This window comes from Sorex araneus, chromosome 9, assembly GCF_027595985.1.
Source record: "Sorex araneus isolate mSorAra2 chromosome 9, mSorAra2.pri, whole genome shotgun sequence".
NCBI lineage: Eukaryota > Metazoa > Chordata > Mammalia > Eulipotyphla > Soricidae > Sorex > Sorex araneus.
Genome location: NC_073310.1, coordinates 59,934,040 through 59,953,656, shown reverse-complemented (window position 1 = coordinate 59,953,656; position 19,617 = coordinate 59,934,040). Strand labels below are relative to the sequence as shown.

General features: G+C 37.8%; 1 protein-coding gene across 1 annotated transcript in view; it reads left to right on the top strand.

Moving 5' to 3' along the window:
* PLXDC2 (plexin domain containing 2) overlaps positions 1-19,617 on the top strand; it is a 410,249-nt gene that overhangs the window by 140,639 nt on the left and 249,993 nt on the right. The window contains exon 2 of the mRNA XM_004605351.2: positions 18,431-18,642. Within this exon, the coding sequence (XP_004605408.1) occupies positions 18,431-18,642 (212 nt within the window). The remainder of the gene's footprint in view (positions 1-18,430; positions 18,643-19,617) is intronic.

Below are 19,617 nucleotides of genomic sequence, written 5' to 3'. Positions count from 1 at the left end.
CTGTTTTTTGTTTAGTCTTTTTATAACAAGTTTCCTGCTTAAACACTTTTGAAGACTTTCCTATCCACTAAGAGTAAAATATGATGTTTCCTAAAGCTCTACGGGCCTCACATGATGTGGTTCCGATTTGTTTTCCCTGGTTTGGGCTCAGGCCACTCTGCCTTCGGGCTTTCTCCATTCCACGTACACTGCTTCTCTTTCAGTCATCTTTCTTACCTCTGGCTCTGTTTGGACTGATTAACCCATGTACCACTGGTAAGACTTTTCAGAGATGGAAGCTGGTAATAGCATGATCTGATTTATGAATAACTGAATTGATTAATTGGGGAGAAAATATTTTTTTCTCCCTCAACAAGAATTTTGCAGAGTAGAAATGTTTAAAATGTCTGATGTTGGTAAATGTATTTTGGATGAGTGTGAGGTCTTTCTAATTGTACCCAGAATAAGTTTAAATATGGCAGAGTTAGGATTAGCATTCTCTGAGCAGAACTGAATCTAAGCTTAGAAACAGAAATTTACATATAAATAGAAAATTGAATCAATTTTCTAAACAGGTATTTTTGAAAATCCAATAGCAGGTTAACAAATTTTAGATTTATACAAACATAGAATATTTTTGACTTAATTCTAATTAAACTTCATAAAGTATTTGATTGATAAGTGAGAAAGGAAGAGAGCTTTCTCTTGGCATTCTAAAAAGCAATGAAGGATATTGATGGCTTAAATAAAGGATTCTAGGCAGACTGCTTGGTTGCTGTTACTCAGCCAAGTAATTCATAACGGAAGACAGGTTAAAACACTTCACTCTAGATCAGTGTGTTGCAAGATGAGAGACACTCTGTAAAGTTAAAGTGAGAACAAGCTGATGTGTTTTCTTCCTTTTATTCACATGACAGTCTTTATAAGCAATACATTTGAAAGTTCGTCTCAGAACACTTTGTGTTTCCTTTGAGGAACTGTGAAAGCAAATTCTCTGTACAGAATAAAAGCATGTTAATGTGCATTAATTTATTCCAACAGACTTTTGAGTGTGTGATACCTGAGATCAAGGTAAATTGTGATTCTTTTTGTGTGCTCAAGACCAGTGGTCACCAATTTTGTAATTGATTATCAATTAAGGGGGGGAGAGTGCAGGGGAGGTATGAAAAACATAAGCATGCCATTTATACTTTCTAAAACTTTTCCAAGGACTGCCATTCTTAAATTTATATTAGCTAATCTATAAAAGGAATAAAGGCATTATCTGTGTTTCTCTGTGGAATGGAAGGGCATGAGAGGGCAAGTCAGGTTAGTACAGTTAAAGAGCATCAGAAGACAGCAGCAGACACTGGGCAAGCCACAGCAGCTCACCCTTCAGGGACAAACAGGGTGTGTCAGCTGTCCTCTCTGTAGAGCCTTTCTCTGCTTTAACTACTCCAAGAGCATCTGTATCTTCTTTCCTTGGTCCTTTTCCCTAGATTGCCAAAAAGGCTTGCCTGTCTTTCAGTGAGACATATTTCCCACAAAATAATTTTGCTCTAAGTTGAGATACTTATTACTTTAATTCCTTCCTTTTGGTAACCAGGGATGACAGGAGTACAAATTTGGATTTAAATTGATTTAAACTGAGTATCAATGTGTACTTGCCATCCTTATTTAGATTATTCTAGATGGATTCTCTGAGCTTTGACTTTTTTTGTTCCTTTATTTTTTAAAAAATGTTTTAATTGCTAACAAAAAGCAGAGACAAAGGGAATTATGACTTCAATTTTATATCCCAATTCTTCTCTCAAGTTTGGATCCTTCTCACTGAAATACTTGTAACTTTTATTCTTGTAGTTTTTATTAATAGTTAACAAATATAATGCTTTTGTAGTTGAATTGGAACAGATTTATTTACCCAATAGCTGTCACAGTTGGAGGCACCCATAATTTCTTGAAAGGCTTTGAAAGTCTAAATGATACCTTGGGAGATGCAAAATTGTTAACTTTTTGAAATGCTTACCTCTAGAAAAGATTAAGACATTACAGTGACTTATAAAAACTTGAAACCCTGCATTAACCAACAAGTTCTCAGTACTTTTTCTTAAATTTCACTTATTCACACTTAAGATATTCAGTAAGTGTTTCAGTAAAGTTAATGTTTAGCAGACCCTACTCTATGGTATAAAAGTACAAGGAAATAGGGATCATTATCTTTTGAGGTCCAAATAAATAATTTTGTATAATAAGAATAGGAAACAGGACCACAATAAGCTAAAGCCCTGTTTGGGGGAAATCTTTTGCTTACATGGTGAGATAAGTCATGCATAAAGTAAAAGTTATTATTTAACCAGTGTTTTTGTTTGTTCGTTTTTGGGTCACACCTGGTCTATGCTTAGGTCTTACTCCTTTCTCTGAGCTCAAGGATCACTCTTGATGTGGCTCAGGGGACCATATAGATGCTAGTGACTGAACCTGGATCAGCCATGGGCAAGATTTGAGCCCTATCTGCTGAACTATCTCTCCAACCCTCTCGGAGAGCCCAGCAAGCTACCGAGAGTATTCCCCCTGCACAGCAGAGCCTGGCAAGCTACCCGTGGTGTATTCAATAAGCCAAAAACAGTAACAATAAACCTCACAATGGAGACATTACTGGTGCCCGCTCGAGCAAGTTGATGAACAATGGCATCAGTGCTACAGTGCAGAGGGTTATTTTGGGGTTGGAAATACATTTAAAATTAAGAAAATATAAAAGAGAACTCTTGCACATCTTTTAGCCAGATTTGAAGTATTGATGTTTTTTTGGTCAAAGTTTGCATTATAATTGTGTCATTATCCATATTTTTTATCTCTTTTCCACTTGTTATAAAATTATAAGAATTAGTTTTGACTATTCTCAAATAATTCTCATATTATTATTGCCTACAGTGCATGAGGTTTTACTGAAGACAATATTTAGAGTAATGTCTAAAGAAATAGAAATATTTACGTCACTGTGAGCTTAAGAATGGCATAATTTTAACACATACCGCAGATTTATTAAAAAGAAATATTTAATATATGACATCATCTCCAAGTTAGAAATTTGGCAAAGTTAAAATATGTTAGTGTTCTTATTATTTAGTGCTAAAATCAAATGTTGCATTGCTTTCAGTATTGTTATTTTCTGAACCAATATTTTAGTCCCTTTGATAAAATGTTTTTGTTGGAAAATTTTCAAATCATCTTTACTAATTCCATTTAAGATATCTGGTAATATAAAACATTTTACTATAGCTTACTCACAATGGTCACTGTCACTGTCATCCCGTTGCTCATCAATTTGCTCGAGCTGGCACCAGTAACGTCTCCATTGTGAGACTTGTTACTGTTTTTGGCATATCAAATATGCCACGGGTAGCTGGCCAGGCTATCTCGTGCGGGCGAGATATTCTTGGTAGCTTGCTGAACTCACCGAGAGGGCCGGAGGAATCGAACCCGGGTCAGCCGTGTGCAAGGCGAATGCCTTGCCACTGTGCTATCACTCAATATTTATTAACTAAAAATATATAAAACTGAGGCAACTTTTTAGAGAATTTAGAGTTCTTCAACAGGGCTTATATTCATAAGATCTGATTTGAAGCTATGCATACAAAAGTTTTTATGCCTCGTTTTTGGTGTCATATGCTAATATACGTGAAAACATGGATTAAAGGAGATATTTAAAATGCAATTTAATAGTCACTTTGTTTATTAAACTAAAAATTCTAAGTAAGGGGGAAATAGATGGCTCTGCTTTTTGGAGGTAAAACAATTGTGTTAGAAGATCTAATAGAGTGTTATGGTATGTGTAGAAGAATTCCCATCTTAGTATTTCCATGTATTCACATATCATGAGTATGTCAGATATAATTTTTGATAATGCATTCCTAGGATGTACTTGTTCAATAAGAAAATCATTTGGCTTTTAATTATTTTATGAAATTCAGATAATTTTTCTTGGCATGTGCTAAAGTAGACATACCCATAAAAGAGATGTTTTAAACGAAATGCATATTGGAATAATATACTTAATACAGAGGCTTTTCCTAGTGTTATCTTTTATCTGTTTGTATGAATAAAAGACAGCTGAATAAAAATTAATTCGGAGAAATCACCTTGAATTACAAGGAATACCAGTAGATTGTAAAGGTTTCAGAGCTCTACTGTCTATCAGTGGTTGGAATGTGTTAGGTTTTAGGTTTTCTTCTTTTATGGCTTAATCTTTGTACTTTGCATATTTTAGGAATATCCCCACAGAAATCTAATTTTAGCACAGATTTTGCTGCCCTAACTCTTTTTGAATCTAATTTTGTTGATTGTGGTTTATTTACCATGTTAAATTGTGTAATCAGCATAAATGCATGCAATCATGCAATTTAATTAGGGGATGTTATTTAGAAAAATTCAGACATTCATGACATTTTAGGAATTCTTGGGAACTTAATTTTAAAATGCCTATTGAATGAATGGCAGTTGATATTTAAACTTAAATATTTACTTTTCCAAAACCCCAAATCTTGGTAAATTCAAAGGTGTAAAATATAGTATTAAAGTTTGTGAAAGATCAGACTGGAGCAATAGCACAGTGGTAGGGCATTCACCTTTCACGAGGCCGACCCATGTTCGATTCCTCTGCCCCTCTTGGAGAGCATGGCAAGCTACTGAGAGTATCGCACCCACACGGCAGAGCCTGGCAAGCTACCCGTGGCGTATTGGAAATGCCAAAAACAGTAACAACAAGTCTCACAATCAAGAGACGTTACTGGTGCCCGCTGGAACAAATCGATGAGCAATGGGATGACAGTGACAGTGACAAGCTTTATTAACTAAATTTACATTGATGTTCCATATCCTGCTTCTCATCATTGTCCCCATATTTGGTTTGAAGATTCTTATTCTTATGAAACTATTTGGAGTATGATTGTTTTAAAAACTTGCAGAAAAACATCTCTTTTCTGTGTCAGGATGCTAACCATAATTCTCATAAATAGAACTGAGTAAATGGATGACTTAAGCAAGTTATTTATTAAAAAATGCTCACAAGGGGCTGGAGCGATAGCACAGTGGGTAGGGCGTTTGCCTTGCACACGGCCAACCCGGGTTCTAATCCCAGCATCCCATATGGTCCCCTGAACACCGCCAGGAGTAATTCCTGAGTGAAGAGCCAGGAGTAACCCCTGTGCATTGCCGGGTGTGAGCCAAAAACCAAAAAAATAAAATAAAATAAAAATAAAATGCTCACAATTTAATGATAAGCACTCGCTTGTATAAAAGATATCCCATATTTTAACTGTAAATGACAAAGTATCAGTTTGGTTTGAAGAACTGAATGCTTTCTACTCTGACTAAAATATTATTTATGAATCCTTTGTCCACCGTGTCTTTTGATTCAGAATCATAAATCTCTCCTGTAAGTTTGTTATAGAACGCTGTTGTAAAGTTCTTTAGAGCTATCAAAGTTAAGTATTTTTGCTGGTTGCTTGGTTGTTCTAAGACTTTGTGGAGATATATGTTATTAAAATTGCGAATGTATGAAGTAGAATAACTGCAAGATAAATTATTTTCTTTTGCTGTATTAATCTCTCTGAACATTCCTTGGGACGTGAAAGTTTCTGTTATGACTTCAATCATTTGATGAAGTGCATGTATAGAATATGGAAAGAGAAAAGCATATGGAATTACAAAGAAATTGACAGCCTACATGTAATTTTCTAAAGAAATAGCCTCTGTCCCAAGCACTAATGGGTAAGAATTTTAAGCAGAGAAATACTTCCTTAAGTCATCTTAAGGACACCCATCATGAAAGAAAACTCCAGTTCACCACACTGTCCACGCCCTGACACCATGGAAGGGAGACAGACTGAGCTATAAGAGTAAACATTCATTAGGATAACTAACAGGAGCACAGAGATGGATCAAAGCATGGCGCCTTCCCCCGATAAACTCCAGGTAGATTGTAGAGGAACTGAATTGTATTCAGTCAGTTATTACAGTTAATGAAAAGAGCAAAGCAGTAGTTTGAGTAAATATCCAGGCTATCACATTAAAATAACTCTGCTTAGAAAAAATAGTCTGGGCTGGAGAGATAGTATAGTGGTAGGGTGCCTGCCTTGCATGCCTCTGACCTAGCAGCCATAATTTAATACCGAGAGTATCTCGCCCCCATGTCAGAGCCTGACAAGCTCCCCGTGACAATATGCCAAAAACAGTAACAACAAGTCTCACAATGGAGACGTTACTGGTACTTGCTTGAGCAAATTGATGAGCAGCAGGATGATGACAGTGATGACAGTGAACATAAATCATTTGTGATTACCATTTAGTAGATAGAAAATTAAATTTACATCGTATTAATATTAATATGTGCTATCAATAATTTTCCTTGTATCTTAAATTCATACAAAACTGAAATAGAACAATTTCATTTTTCTGTTTTCTATTCTTTATATCTTTCTATTGCATTTGTATGTTTTGTGTAATAACCGATGGCTTGACCATTCTAAGAGTATGTTTTATTTACAGTACTTTCTTTGCCCTGACAAACAGCAGGAAGACGATAAATGTAGATTTTCACGGTGGTATTTTTCACCTCTTCTAACAGTGATGCTGAAGATTTGATACCTATTAATATGTGATCATATTGAGCACAGAACAGACCATCTGTTGTTCTATGTACCAGTGTTGATATCGTTGAGGCCTGATTAGGTGACGGAAATTGCTCATTTGCGGGGAGAACGTGGAGAGTGTATGTGGGTATTATTGTTAATTTGCTCAGTTTGAACATTTTAAATCAGTGACATTTCAGAAAAACAGTGCTGGATCTAAGAATATAGTATGTATTCTACTTGCTATCACCATTTATTAATAAATTGAGACCCCAAATATTTAAGTGACTCTTGACATTGCACAGTTAGGAATCTTCATTAAAATTATATAAAAGGGAGATATTTCTGTGATAAAAAATGACAGGTATTATTTATTATCTGCTTGTACTAGCCACATAAATCTCTTGAGGGCACATGACCTATCAATTCATGGGGCTATTTTGATAATGGTATGTTTTATATATTTTAAAGGAGAGGAAATTTATTGAACATAATCTGATAAAAACAGTTGCACTGGCTATCATCTGTGGCCATTAGCTAAGTCGAACTCATCTCAGCATTGGGCTGTTACGGATTCTGACCCTACAAATACAATATGATCGCTCTGTGCACTGAGATGAATCTATCAGACATCTGGTAGCCGTAATTTAATAGAATACCCTTAGTGATTTGGGCCCTGGGCATTTGGACATTATCTTTGACACTGGGCACCATTATAACAATTGTTTCCATCTGGTCTGTTCTGGCTTCAAAGACTCATATTTTCCTTAGAGAGCTTATTGGCCAGGATTGGTCCTTGTTTACAGAATTTTCCATCTCCCTCTGGCTTCCACAGTTATACTTTACATGCGTTGAGACTTAGCTCTTCAAATAGTATGTTACAGGTGAATGTAGGGTAATTATTATAGGAAATATTAAGATATTTTATCAAATTGTTTTAGTTTTTCAGTTCTGCTACCAAGACTCTAGCTTGCCATAGTACATAGATTTTCAGAATTGAAAGTACATACATGTAGAATTGTTATATGATCTCATATAAATATGTTAAAAGATATTTAGTAAGCATTCGATCAAATCCTCTTTCTTCGAGGATTATTTGTAGATTGTGACATGCGGAAATGAGTGTATTACTCAAATCTGACAGATTTATCTGAAAAATTAGTAGATGTCCTAAGTTCATTGACAGTCACCCTTTTTCCAAAATAAGAGGTTATTTATCATCACAGTAAACACAATGTTGAAATCGTGTGTAAGGGATTTAATTTTCTCTTAAATTTCTAGTTAGTGCTTAATAAAATATCCCTAATTAAGAGAAGATGGTTTAGTTTAAAGTACTTCCCTTTTAACATATATAAAAATAGAATCAACATCAATGTGCTATTTACTTTTGCCCTACTTACAGTTTAACCTTATTTCATTCCCTCACATTAGCCAAGTTAACTTGAATGGATAGTAGCACCTTTATGTGCTTCCTCATGCCAAATTCTTTGATTCTTGTTTATCTAAATTGCATCTATTTTATCTAATTCACAATCTTCTAGATTAATTTTCTCATTTCATATCCCTGGATTTGTGACAGATTGCTAAATTGACCCCTGAATGATTCATCAGATGTGGATTCAATTGTGGAGAGCAGATTCTCTGTCTAAATCTGTTTACTTGCCAGACTATCATGGAGCCTCCTGTTCATCAATCCCTTCACCTCTAAACGAGGGGAAATCAGAGTAGGTGCCAATATATTAATGTGTACAACATTGCCGCGCATTTAACTATCATTCTTTAAACCAGTACAGAAAGCATTTTTGGCAAGTGTTAACAAAAATATTTTTTTTTATTAATTGAGGGGCCATAGCTCATAGTGCCTCTGAACCCAAGTGGTGCCAAGGATCAAATCCAGGATTTCCCACAGGCAGGGCACATGCTCTGTCACTTCAGGGGCCTCATCTCTGACCCCTTTGTTTTAAGGCTTTGGCAGATATGTGGCACTATCTTAATTTTTTTTATTCCATTACAAGTTACCTGTATGACTGAGCATGTTTTCTAAAGGGCAATTAAAATTTTGAACATAAAATAAAAATGGTACTCATTGTTTAATAGTGAAATCAAGGATTAGTAAAAGTGTCATAGGGGCTGGAGAGATTGTAGAACTGGCAAGTCACTTTCTTTGTAGGTTACTGGTCTGGTTTGATCTCTGGCATTCCACCTGAGTACCAAAGATGATAATAATAATAATAATAATAATAATAATAATTTCTGAGCCCCACCCTGAGTGTTCCCTGAGTACAGAGCCAGGAGTAAGCCCTGAGTAATACCAGGTATAGTCAATGCCAGGTGTAGTTCCAAAACAAAACAAATGAAAAATGTTTTTTAACAGTGTAAATTTTTTTTCATAGTCTGGATTGAGTGTTTGATTTGTTTATTCCATTCTGTGTCATTTTTTAAATATTTTTCTTACAGTGACTTAATGACTTTCCACAAGGAAAATTCCCAATAGTAACTAAAACCCTTCCAAAGACTCAGAATTCAGAGAGATATGTGGCACTATGGGAGACGGTAGGGCAGTGTGAGGAGAGTACTTGCATTTTGGCCTCTGGCCATTATCGTTCTAATACTCTCCTGCATGGAACTCTTGGGTATCAAACTTCTGAACTAGTTCTCCACTGTTTCTACTTTTAGCTTAGTCATTCTTGTTTCATCAACTTTGTCCCCTTCGGTCTCCCGGGACCATCTTGATGTGCTTCAAAGGCAGGGGTTGTTTTCTGCACTAATTTCTTTTACCAGAGGGAACCAGACAAGACGCTGCTTCCAGAGCAGCACATCACCCAGAGAGCAACTTAACTGGCTTTGGGTGAAAAAGAAACAAATGGTCTCATAAATAAAAGTGGTTTTGAATTATTTTCTCCAATCTTAGTTTCCTTTCAACCTCTTCTCTGACTACTCTGAAGCATGGTTAAAATTTTAACAAGTTGAGGTTGTATACTTTAGTCACCGCCTGAGAGGAACAGAAACCAGCTGTATCATTTATCCTTTTATAATTAAAAAAAAACCTTTGAGTCCCATTATGTTTCATTTCCCATGTCTGTCCTGGTAAGCCCAGAGATCCAAAATACAGTAGAGTTCCTGTCCTAAATCAGTCCTGTACCAGGGGCTCCAGAAATACCCAGGTTTGGGGATTTGCTGAGAGGACTCACATGACTCAATCTATATTTGTACTCATGGCTGTGATATGTCATCAAAGGGCCACTAAGTCAACCCTGCAGAGGCCAGAGGAACCCTGGACAACTTCCAGAGAATCCAGGAGAAGTTTCCAGGAGAGTCTCCATGAAGCACAGAGGACATGTGTAATTCCTCTAGGAGTGATTAGGATCATACACATAAAATTCTGCCAACTAGGGAACTTATGTAGAAACTCAGTGTCCAGGGTCTTCACTCAGAACCACGCGTATAACCAATTTCTGTCTAGCATACACCCAAATGCCAGACTCCCCCCAAGAACACAGGGGTGAGCATAAACCATACCATTTTCCCAAGAAACTTAGGCACGTTGAGCTACAAGGGAATAGTGGGAACCCTCCCTCAATCTCAATTCCTAAACACTGGATCAGCACCAACCTCACAAGTGGATTTTGTGATAGAAGCAGTGTCAGGCCCATTGGAGTAATTCTTTTCTGCAGAAACATATTCAAGTTGGGTATATAAAAAAAGAGCATCTAAAACATCAGATAAGAGGAGATCCTGATTTATAGAAGAAAACTAAAGGAACTCTTCTAGGGGAACTTACAGAAAACCTCATATAAAAATGGTTTTCAAGGTTCAAGCTAGAACCTAATGGATAGTGAGATTTCCCAAATCCTGGGTGATGAAGGTTTTTCTTCTATATATAAATTAAATGCATTCTTTGAAGGAAAAGTGATAATTGAGAAATTTTTGTGTGTGATGGAAGCAGAGGAGCGACAAAGATGGGAGAAAGTGGTTGAAATGAGACTCTGAAGCCTATTTATACTTGGGTAGGTGGTGAAAAGCCAAAAGAGTTAGTCTAGGGAGAAAATGAACATATTTCAAATGTTTCTTGTAGGAGATGGAAAAGTGACTAGGTAAGGGAGAGCTTGGAGAGGGTAAACTTAAGTAGGAGATAGAAATCATGAAGGCATGACTATCAGCATTCTTGATAAGCATTAGCGTGAGCAGTGGTCCTCATCTGGTATGCGCAGGGACATGAAGAACGACTTGGGTGCTGTAAAGTCCTTACTGCACTAACCAATGACTATCTCTTGGCAGAAATTTCTTTGCAGTTACTCTTTTGTAGCTCTTTTTATCTGTAATGTTCTTAGTAATCACTTCAATGTCTGCTATGTAGTCTATTATTGGATAGAGCCAAATATCTAACCACTTGTATGGAATTTCCTCTTCAGTTCCATAGTAAATTTAAGTGCAAAACAAGTCAATAGTCTAGCTTAGGTGAATCATTTTTTATTTTAATGAATCATCGTGAGATACAGCTACAGACTTACAAATTTTCATGATTACATTTCAATCAAACAATGTTCAAGTACTCATCCCTCCACCAGTGCCCATTCTCTACCACCAATGTTCCCAGTGTCCCTCCTGCCACCCCCATCCCTTCCCACCCCCTGCCTCTGTGGCAGACACATTCCCTCTTTCTCTCTCTTTTTTTGGGTGTTATGGTTTGCAACATAGGCACTAAGCAGCCATCTTGTTCTGTCCATAGCCTACTTTCAGCATGCATCCACCATCCTGAGTGATCTCTCCAACCATCATTTGCTTAGTGGTCTCTTCTCCATCCAACCTGCCTTTTCCCTCAGCACATGAGATCAGCTTCTAAGCCATGGGGCCACCCTCCTGGCCTTTATCTCTACTATCATTAGGTGCTATTCTCCTGCTACGTTACTTTATATTCCACAAATGGGTGCAGTCATTCTGTGTCTATCCCACTCTTTCTGACTCATTTCATTTAGCATGATACACTCCATGTCTATCCATTTATAAGAAAATTTCATGGTTTCATCTTTTCTAACAGCTGCATAGTATTCCATTGTGTAGATATACCAAAGTTTCTTTAACCAGTCATCTGTTCTCGTACACTTGGGCTTTTTCAGATTCTGGCTATTGTAAATAGCTTTGCTGAATAACTTTATCTATTTTCAGATTAGTCTATTCAGTAAATGTATTTGTCATGAACAATCAGACTGTTTCTGCAGAGAAATCACAGTGGAGATTTGGTTCACAAGTAAAATGGCCATTAGAGTCCTGTCAAGTCCTGAATGTCCTAGTTACATAAAAGTCATCATATATGGTGATGTTTTGGTGATTTGACATGTATTATGTTTGTACAAAAGAGTCAAAAAGGAGGTTAACAATTTGTCCAAAACATTTAAATCAAATCATTATTGGAGGTTATGTATATAAACACAGTCATCCCAGCATAGCTTTTTTATTTTGATTTTATCTGATTTTAACTAATTTTGTTTCACAGTAAATGATGGCACAAAATATATTTACCAGGTTTTCAAAGAATAATTTGAGAATTTGAGTTTCTCCTTCTCTCAATTTAGCTGGGTATTACGACATTTCTCCATAATGTTTTTATTTGAAATGCAATGATGTTACTGCTTCAGTAATTGTTTAACTACTATTTGAATCAAGTAAAATGTCAATAATATATTAAAATTATGTATATCTGGGGACACAAAAAAATCTGTGCATGTGTGTTCTCAGGGCTTCCTCCTGGTTCTGCATTTAGAGATAACTCCTGGTGAGTTCAGAGGATCAACTGAGAGCCAGGGATTGAATTCTGGTCAGAAGTGTGCAAGGCAAACACCTTAAGCCCTCTTCTCTCTCTCTGCTTCTCAGTTTACATACTATAAAACAGAACTATGTCTTTAAAATTCCTTGTACCTAAATGTTCATCATTTTTTCTCTGTACTACTTTTATGATGTGGTTAACAAGTATAGCAAAATATGCTGGAGATAATTATCATTGAAGGATTTCTATTGTAGTTTAATCAACAAACAGTAGAAGAAAGTAAACAATCTGTTGACTATTCAAAGATACCTCCTGTTGCTTTTGTTTCCACTAAAGCTGAAAAGGGGAAGATTGTACAAAATATAGCCTTTCCTCATCTAAGTTATTAGCTTTCTCAATGATTAAAAGAATAATTTTAAATATTTTTGTAAGTTTGAACATTCATGAAGTGTACAGAATTTACAGTGTAGATAACCAGGCTGTACTTGTGCTGATTTCTCTCAGTTTTTATTTCTGTGAAGCATACGTTTGTTTGGTTTCCTTTTGTTTGTTTTATCTTTTTTTTTTTTTTTTACTTTTTGGGTCACACCTGGCGATGCACAGGGGTTACTCCTGGCTCTGCACTCAGGAATTACCCCTGGCGGTGCTCAGGGGACCATATGGGATGCTGGGATTCAAACTCGGGTCGGCCGCGTGCAAGGCAAATGCCCTACCTGCTGTGCTATTGCTCCAGCCCCCTGTTTTATCTTTTCTAACAATCATTCTGAAATGGGATCATCATCAAACCAATTTCATACCTTAATCTTGATGTACAACAAAGTCCTTAGTTATGAAAAAAAAATAATTATTTGGTCTTTTTCTAGACCATTAGTATTCTTGCTTATTCATTACATAATCAGAAAAAGAGAATTAGGGCTAAAATAGTCACCAAAAGTAGTTTCTAAGAGATTGAACAGCTCCCACATTGTCTCAGTACAAAGTGCCTTAAGTCACACTCTTAAACATGATCAGATTAAGTAAGAGATTAAGTGAGATTAAGTGAGCTATTTGCAAAGTTTAAGGTAGCATATTCCTAGGAGGTGCAAACTTGTTTGTGGTGGTGGGAAGCCAGTCCAGGGTGATAATAGCTGTGAATGAATATCACAATCAAATAAGAGAGAAAAAGAAAACAATAAAGCACTTTTACCTGCAGTAAACCACAGCTTTCTGTGGATTTATCCTCATCAGTGCTGGAGTAAGCATTTATGCTAGTTTAATACAGCAGTCCTACCTATCCAATTTATCTTGGCCAAGGAAGGGTTTGTATGTTCACTACAAAGATCAAAGTTTGACACATTAATCAAAGGTATCAAAAATGAGCTCAAGAGGTATTAAATAAACAGTAATATTAAAATTCTGATATTTTGGGGGTAAAACATTATGCAAAAATATTATCAAATCTACATAACCTAAGGAGTGCTTCGTGAATAGGAGCCAGAGAAAGATTTATCGATTCATTTCCAGTAACTTCTCATTGGTTTTCAAGGACTTAGCACCAATCGTCTTATTCCTACCCCCAAAGTTCCAGTGCAAGCCCGCCACCAAAATGAGCCCCTATTTCTTCCTTCCATCCACCCCATTCCTTCTGGTAAGCACCATAAGTTTCACTGAGTCTAGGAGTTATCTCTAATTTCTTACCAATTCCCGTGAGTCTGTCATTCCTATTCCACATAGCAATGAAACTATCCAGTAATTCTTTCACTTTCCTGTTTATTTTACTCAGTGTAATCACTAAGTTCCATCCATTGTGTCTCCAAAGACACAATTTCACCTTTTTAATTGTAAAATGGAATTTTATTGAGTATATATGTCACAGCTTATTCAGTCATCTGTTGGTGTCCATTTAAGTTAACTCCATGTTTAGCTCTTGCAAATAATGCTTCTGTGAATGCTTCTGTAGGGGTGCTAATATCTTTTTGAACTAAGTGTCTTAATATCTTGTGGGTAAGTGCCTAAGACTAGCATTACTGGGTCAAATTAAATTTTTGTTTATTTTTTTAAAAGGTATTGTGGCAGCATTTTCCACAGAGGGTGCACCAATTCAAATTCCTATCAATAGTGTGCAAAAATTCTTTTGTTACAAATCCTCATCTACATGATGCTTTTAATCTATAAACTTTTCTCACAGGTGTGAGACTATAACCTCATTGTGATTTTGATTTACATTTCCTTAACAATGTTATATTTAGCATATTTTTCATATGTTTGTCATGGGCTGTTCTTAGAGTATTATATCTTTTTTATATAATGTAGGAGATTGCTACTGCCATTGATTAGCTGACTGAGTAGGCATGAACTCCACATTACTATAAAAATTTTTTATTGACTATCCAAGAGATAACCATCACAGAGCTGCTCATAATTAATTGGCTTGTAGTCATTCAATGATCCAACACCTATCCCTCCACCAGTGTATATTTCCCATCACCAATGTCACTTGTTTCTCTCCCACCACCTTCCAACATTCCACCTCCCCACCCCAACCTCCCTCTAGGGGAGGCACTTTTCTTCTTACTCTCTCTCCTTTTCCTTCTGTGCATTATGGTTTGCAATACAGGTACTCAGAGGTCATGGTGTTTGTTCAGAGCATCCAGTATTGTTATTGAGATGGTTAGGCTGAGTAGCTTTTTAACTTGGTGCAGATTTGGGGTATGCACATGACTGCCAAGGTTTCTATAAGTACAGAGAGGTGGGGAGAGATAGGCCACCCTGACCTTGAGAAAGCCTGAAAATTTCAGTCACAAAATCCATATACCCGAATTTTCAACAGGTTAATATCTCAATGGGGTCTGTCCTGAGATGCTGGAGTCTGGTTGGGGGCATGGTGGCATTTTTTGATTATGGGAGCAAGCAGCTGCTGGGGGCTCTGTTTGGGTGGGCACCAAGTTATCCCAGTCCCTTCCGATTTAACATGGTCTGTTAAGCCTTATGTGGGTCTGAGATTAACTGCAGCTTTTGATCTCTTTCAAGATTTATGTATGGTTCTCTGAAGCAAGGCCAGTAGAAGAGCTTACATGGTGATGTAGGAGTTGGTCAGTGGGGTGACCGCTAGTGTTTCTAGGATTATGGGAAAGTTTGGGGAGGTGGCTCATCCCAACTCTGAGAAATAGGCTTTTATATCTTAATGTTGAGGCACTATAAGGTTAAGTTTTGGTTAAGGTATCAAAACCACCAAAACTAAATACCTTCATATTTATTTAAGTTAAGCATGGAAAATAAGGACGTTTTCTAATGCTCTGAGTTTGGAACTCTTTATGTCAGGGAGAGTGAGAAAGGACGCTCAAGGACATTAAGAAATAGAATTCCCATGCATAGAGTTTCTTGTCTATCCCCTGTGCTGTATCAGGGCGACAGAGGGGAAAGTGATGTTACAGGAGGACTGGGTATCATGACAAACTATATTTTGTCCAGTGTTCTCATTATCTACAAAGAAAATGATAAGATAAATGCTAGGGAATAGACAATGATGCCTATTTTAAAGAAACCTAGAGTTTCTCTGCAGTAACAATTGCTTTGCATTATGTTGTGTTTCTGATTTGAAGACTTTTAGTAAATACCAGTTTTATGAGTCTGGCGCCTTAGACCACTCGGCCATACAGTACAGCGGGTAGGGCGTTTGCCTTTTACATGGCCAACCTGGGTTCGATTACTCTCTCCCTCTTGGAGAGCCTGGCAAGCTACTGAGAGTATCTCACCCGCACGGCAGAGCCTGGCAAGCTACCCATGACATATTTGATATGCCAAAAACAGCAACAAGTCTCACAATGGAGATGTAACTGGTGCCCACTTGAGCAAATCGATGAGCAACAGGATGAAAGTGACAGTGACAGTGACCAGTTTTATAAATTTTTTTATAAAAATTATAATTTTTATAAAATTATAAAATTATATCAGGTTGGCCACGTGAAAGGTGAAAACCCAACCGCTGTGCTATTGCTCCAGCCAAAAATTATAATTATTTTTTTTTCTGATTTACTCTTAAAGAGTACTGACAAAACCTTGGTTGAACTTTCCTTTATGTGATTAAAATTTGTTTTTTAAAAGACATACAATTCATTAAAAGACATACAATTCATTAACTGCATTTTACTTGCACCATATTACCTAGATTGACACTCTTAATAAGATCATGCATAGATTTTTTTGGAATGGTCTAACTCCTCCTATGTGATTCTTTGTATGTAGATGGCATGCTATGCGTTCATGCATGCACACATACACACAGTTCTATACATCTCTTAAGTTGACTTACCGTTGTTCTAAGAGGCCTTATCAGGTAGTTAAAAATCTTTATTGCTTATTTTTCTTGTAATCTACCTTGTATATTTTGGGTAATGAGGCAGGTTATATAAATAGAGCAAATAAAAGTGGTTTATATAGTGTTGCCCAGAATCATAGGTCTTAAAAGGCTGACATCCCCAGGAAAAGATGTCTGCTTTTACAGGCAAGATATTTTCACCCTCATTTAAACTATAGGGTAGCTCAAACATAGAGAGTTTTTGCAATTTATCTCAGCCCCCATATCCAGTGACACAAATAATCAGTTGTCCATCTGTGGAACTCTGGCCCTTTTCAGCTCTGATATTCTGTGAGCTCTTGGAAAAGTCTAGATTGCAGACACTTGGAGGTCTTTTTCTCTGTGCTTCTTCCTGTGTGTTTTAGACTGTGGGAGGTATTTTAAGGTTATGGTGAAGGCAACAAATACTGTGTTCAAATAAATTAGGACTTTTCTGAGTTGAAATTGAGGTATTTCACGCCCTTTGCATGTATTCTCATGTCTAACAGTAAAGAGTTAACTGAGATCAAAGGGTTCTAAGTAACTGATTCAGTGGTATTATAAGCCCCAGATAGCATATTTTGGTCTCTCAGAGTTTCCTTGCCTGGAAACAAGGAGTCATGGGATATACAGCTATAATTAAATCACAGCTCACATAGCCCCCTTTGAATACGTGGCCTGCCAGTTAGAAAGCCTGTCACTTCATATCTTCTGGTCATAGTTACATAGAAGAGGGCTGTTCTTCTTGATCAGAAACTGAATTTTCCATACTCACGGTACACCTTCCCCTGCTGACCCACAGAAATGAAAGGCAGGGAGTAATGATTAAATCTAATTTTCCCTCCTGTAGTAGCAGGATGAGCTGGGTCAGCAAGGCCAGTCCCTGTAGATGGCTTCAAAATACCTTTGTGATGTGATCTCCCTGCCTCCCCATTCATTTCTCTAAGTGCCTATCACTGTCATTCTTTGCCACCCTGACAAGATTCCAAGGGGAGCGCAGCACAAATGAACAAGAGCTCTTGGGGTGCCTCCTGAGGCTGTTGCTTACTAAATGAGGTAGATAATGAACCAAGTCTGACTGCAAAGCTGCAAGGCAGGTTAGCACACTTACATACACTGCTCCATACACTGCTTAACCCCTTCAGATGCCCTGCGATCTCCTCGCTATGTAGCAGGGCCCCCAGGAAAGGAATATAAATTCATGAGTTAATTGTCTGACTTATATTTTCTAATGTGGTGAAAACCACTTGGTCTCATCCCTTTATTTGTGTTAGAGCATACTTTTTTTTTCCAGAACAACCAAAGAATGTTTATGAGGTGTGTGCCTGTGTGATGGAGTGCAGTTTTGTGCATATGTGTGTGATGAAGTGTGTGTGATGAATCGCATCTGCAGGCATGACTTGTGTGCTTGCACGCATGCATGTGTGATGGGATGAGTGCATGTGTGTGACCATGAAGTGCATTTGAGTCTGAAATGCATATGGGCTTGTGTGTGAGATGAAGTGTGTGTGTGAGGGGGGAGCAATAAAAATGTGTTGCTTTGGGGCTGTCTCTTAGGCACTCTTGTCAGGATATTTGGCGATTCCTAGTAATGCATTCTACTCAGAGGTGTTCGTGCTAACTCAAAAATATTACCATTAAACAGATTTCACTGTTCCAAGTTAATTTGCTCTTTGGGATTTGCAGAATGTGTTTGATTCCCCTGTCCTAGCACTTATATGATGCACACCACAGGGTAACTCATTTAATTTCGTTTCCCAACAGATTGGCAATATCATGCGGCACAGCTCTTCCCGGGGATGGAAGAGGATGTCGAGGTGGACACACATGCCTTCAGTCACAGGTGGAAAAGGAACTTGGACTCTCTCAAGGCTGTCGATACAAACCGAGCCAGCCTGGGTCAAGACTCCCCAGAGCCCAGAGGCTTGACTGATCTGCTGCTGGACGATGCGCAGGACAACACCACCCAGATTGAGGTAGGTACACGTTGTCTGAGTAATTGTTTGGTGTAAGGAATATATTTTCCGATCAGATGCCCAATTTGCCATATTATATATAAACTGTCCTTTCAATTCACCTTCACACTCTTGTAAAGGTGATTTTTAATTAGCTGAAGAAGAATGTGGTACTCTTCAGTGATTCGGTAACAGAATTATAACGATAGCAAGTAAACTTAATAATGATACTTGGTCATTTAGTTGCTGGCTCATCCATTAATTCCCCCCATGTAATCATGGGTTTGGCGTGATCGTGAAAGTGAGGCAACACGAGGAGAAGCAGCTCTTGCCTGCAAAGACCTTGGGGTATTGGAGTCTCAATGCCCTTAAGTGGTGCATCACCCTACAGATTGTGGTAGCGGCAAAAATAGGGTATTGCAGGGCATGGAGAGAGACAGGCGGTTGCCAGAGAGACTCTATATACCAGTGGGTATTGTAGCAGGGACTTGCCAGCTGCAAGCACTCACTGGGTTGATTGACCCCATTGGTGCTGAGAGAGGGGCCCTGGCAGAGCAGCTTCCCTCTGCAGTCCATTATTTACAGAACCGAAAGGCAATACTTCAGCACCTTGGGGACACAAGCCAGTGTCCTCATTTTCCTGGGCCTCCACGGTATCCTGAACTGTAGGGGGTCGTTTCCTGGCCATATGAGATTTCTGCTCAGTTGAACTGGGATCAATTCCTTTTTATGGTTGGAGTGAAAAAAGCTTGTGGTAACATGGGTGTATTTGGGGCGCCATGACTGACTGCGTTTAGTGATTTCTCCTGTGCTCAGGGCTCACTGCAGATTGGGCTTGGGGAACCAGATGCAGTGCAGGGGATCAAACCAGGGTCGCCAGCAGCCGGAACAAATGCCTTATCTTTCTCTATTGTCTCCCTGGGCCCAGAGTCACAGACTTGAAGAAGGAAGGTTGAAGTCAGGCTGGTGGCCAGGGAGTTTGTTCAGGGCAGATTT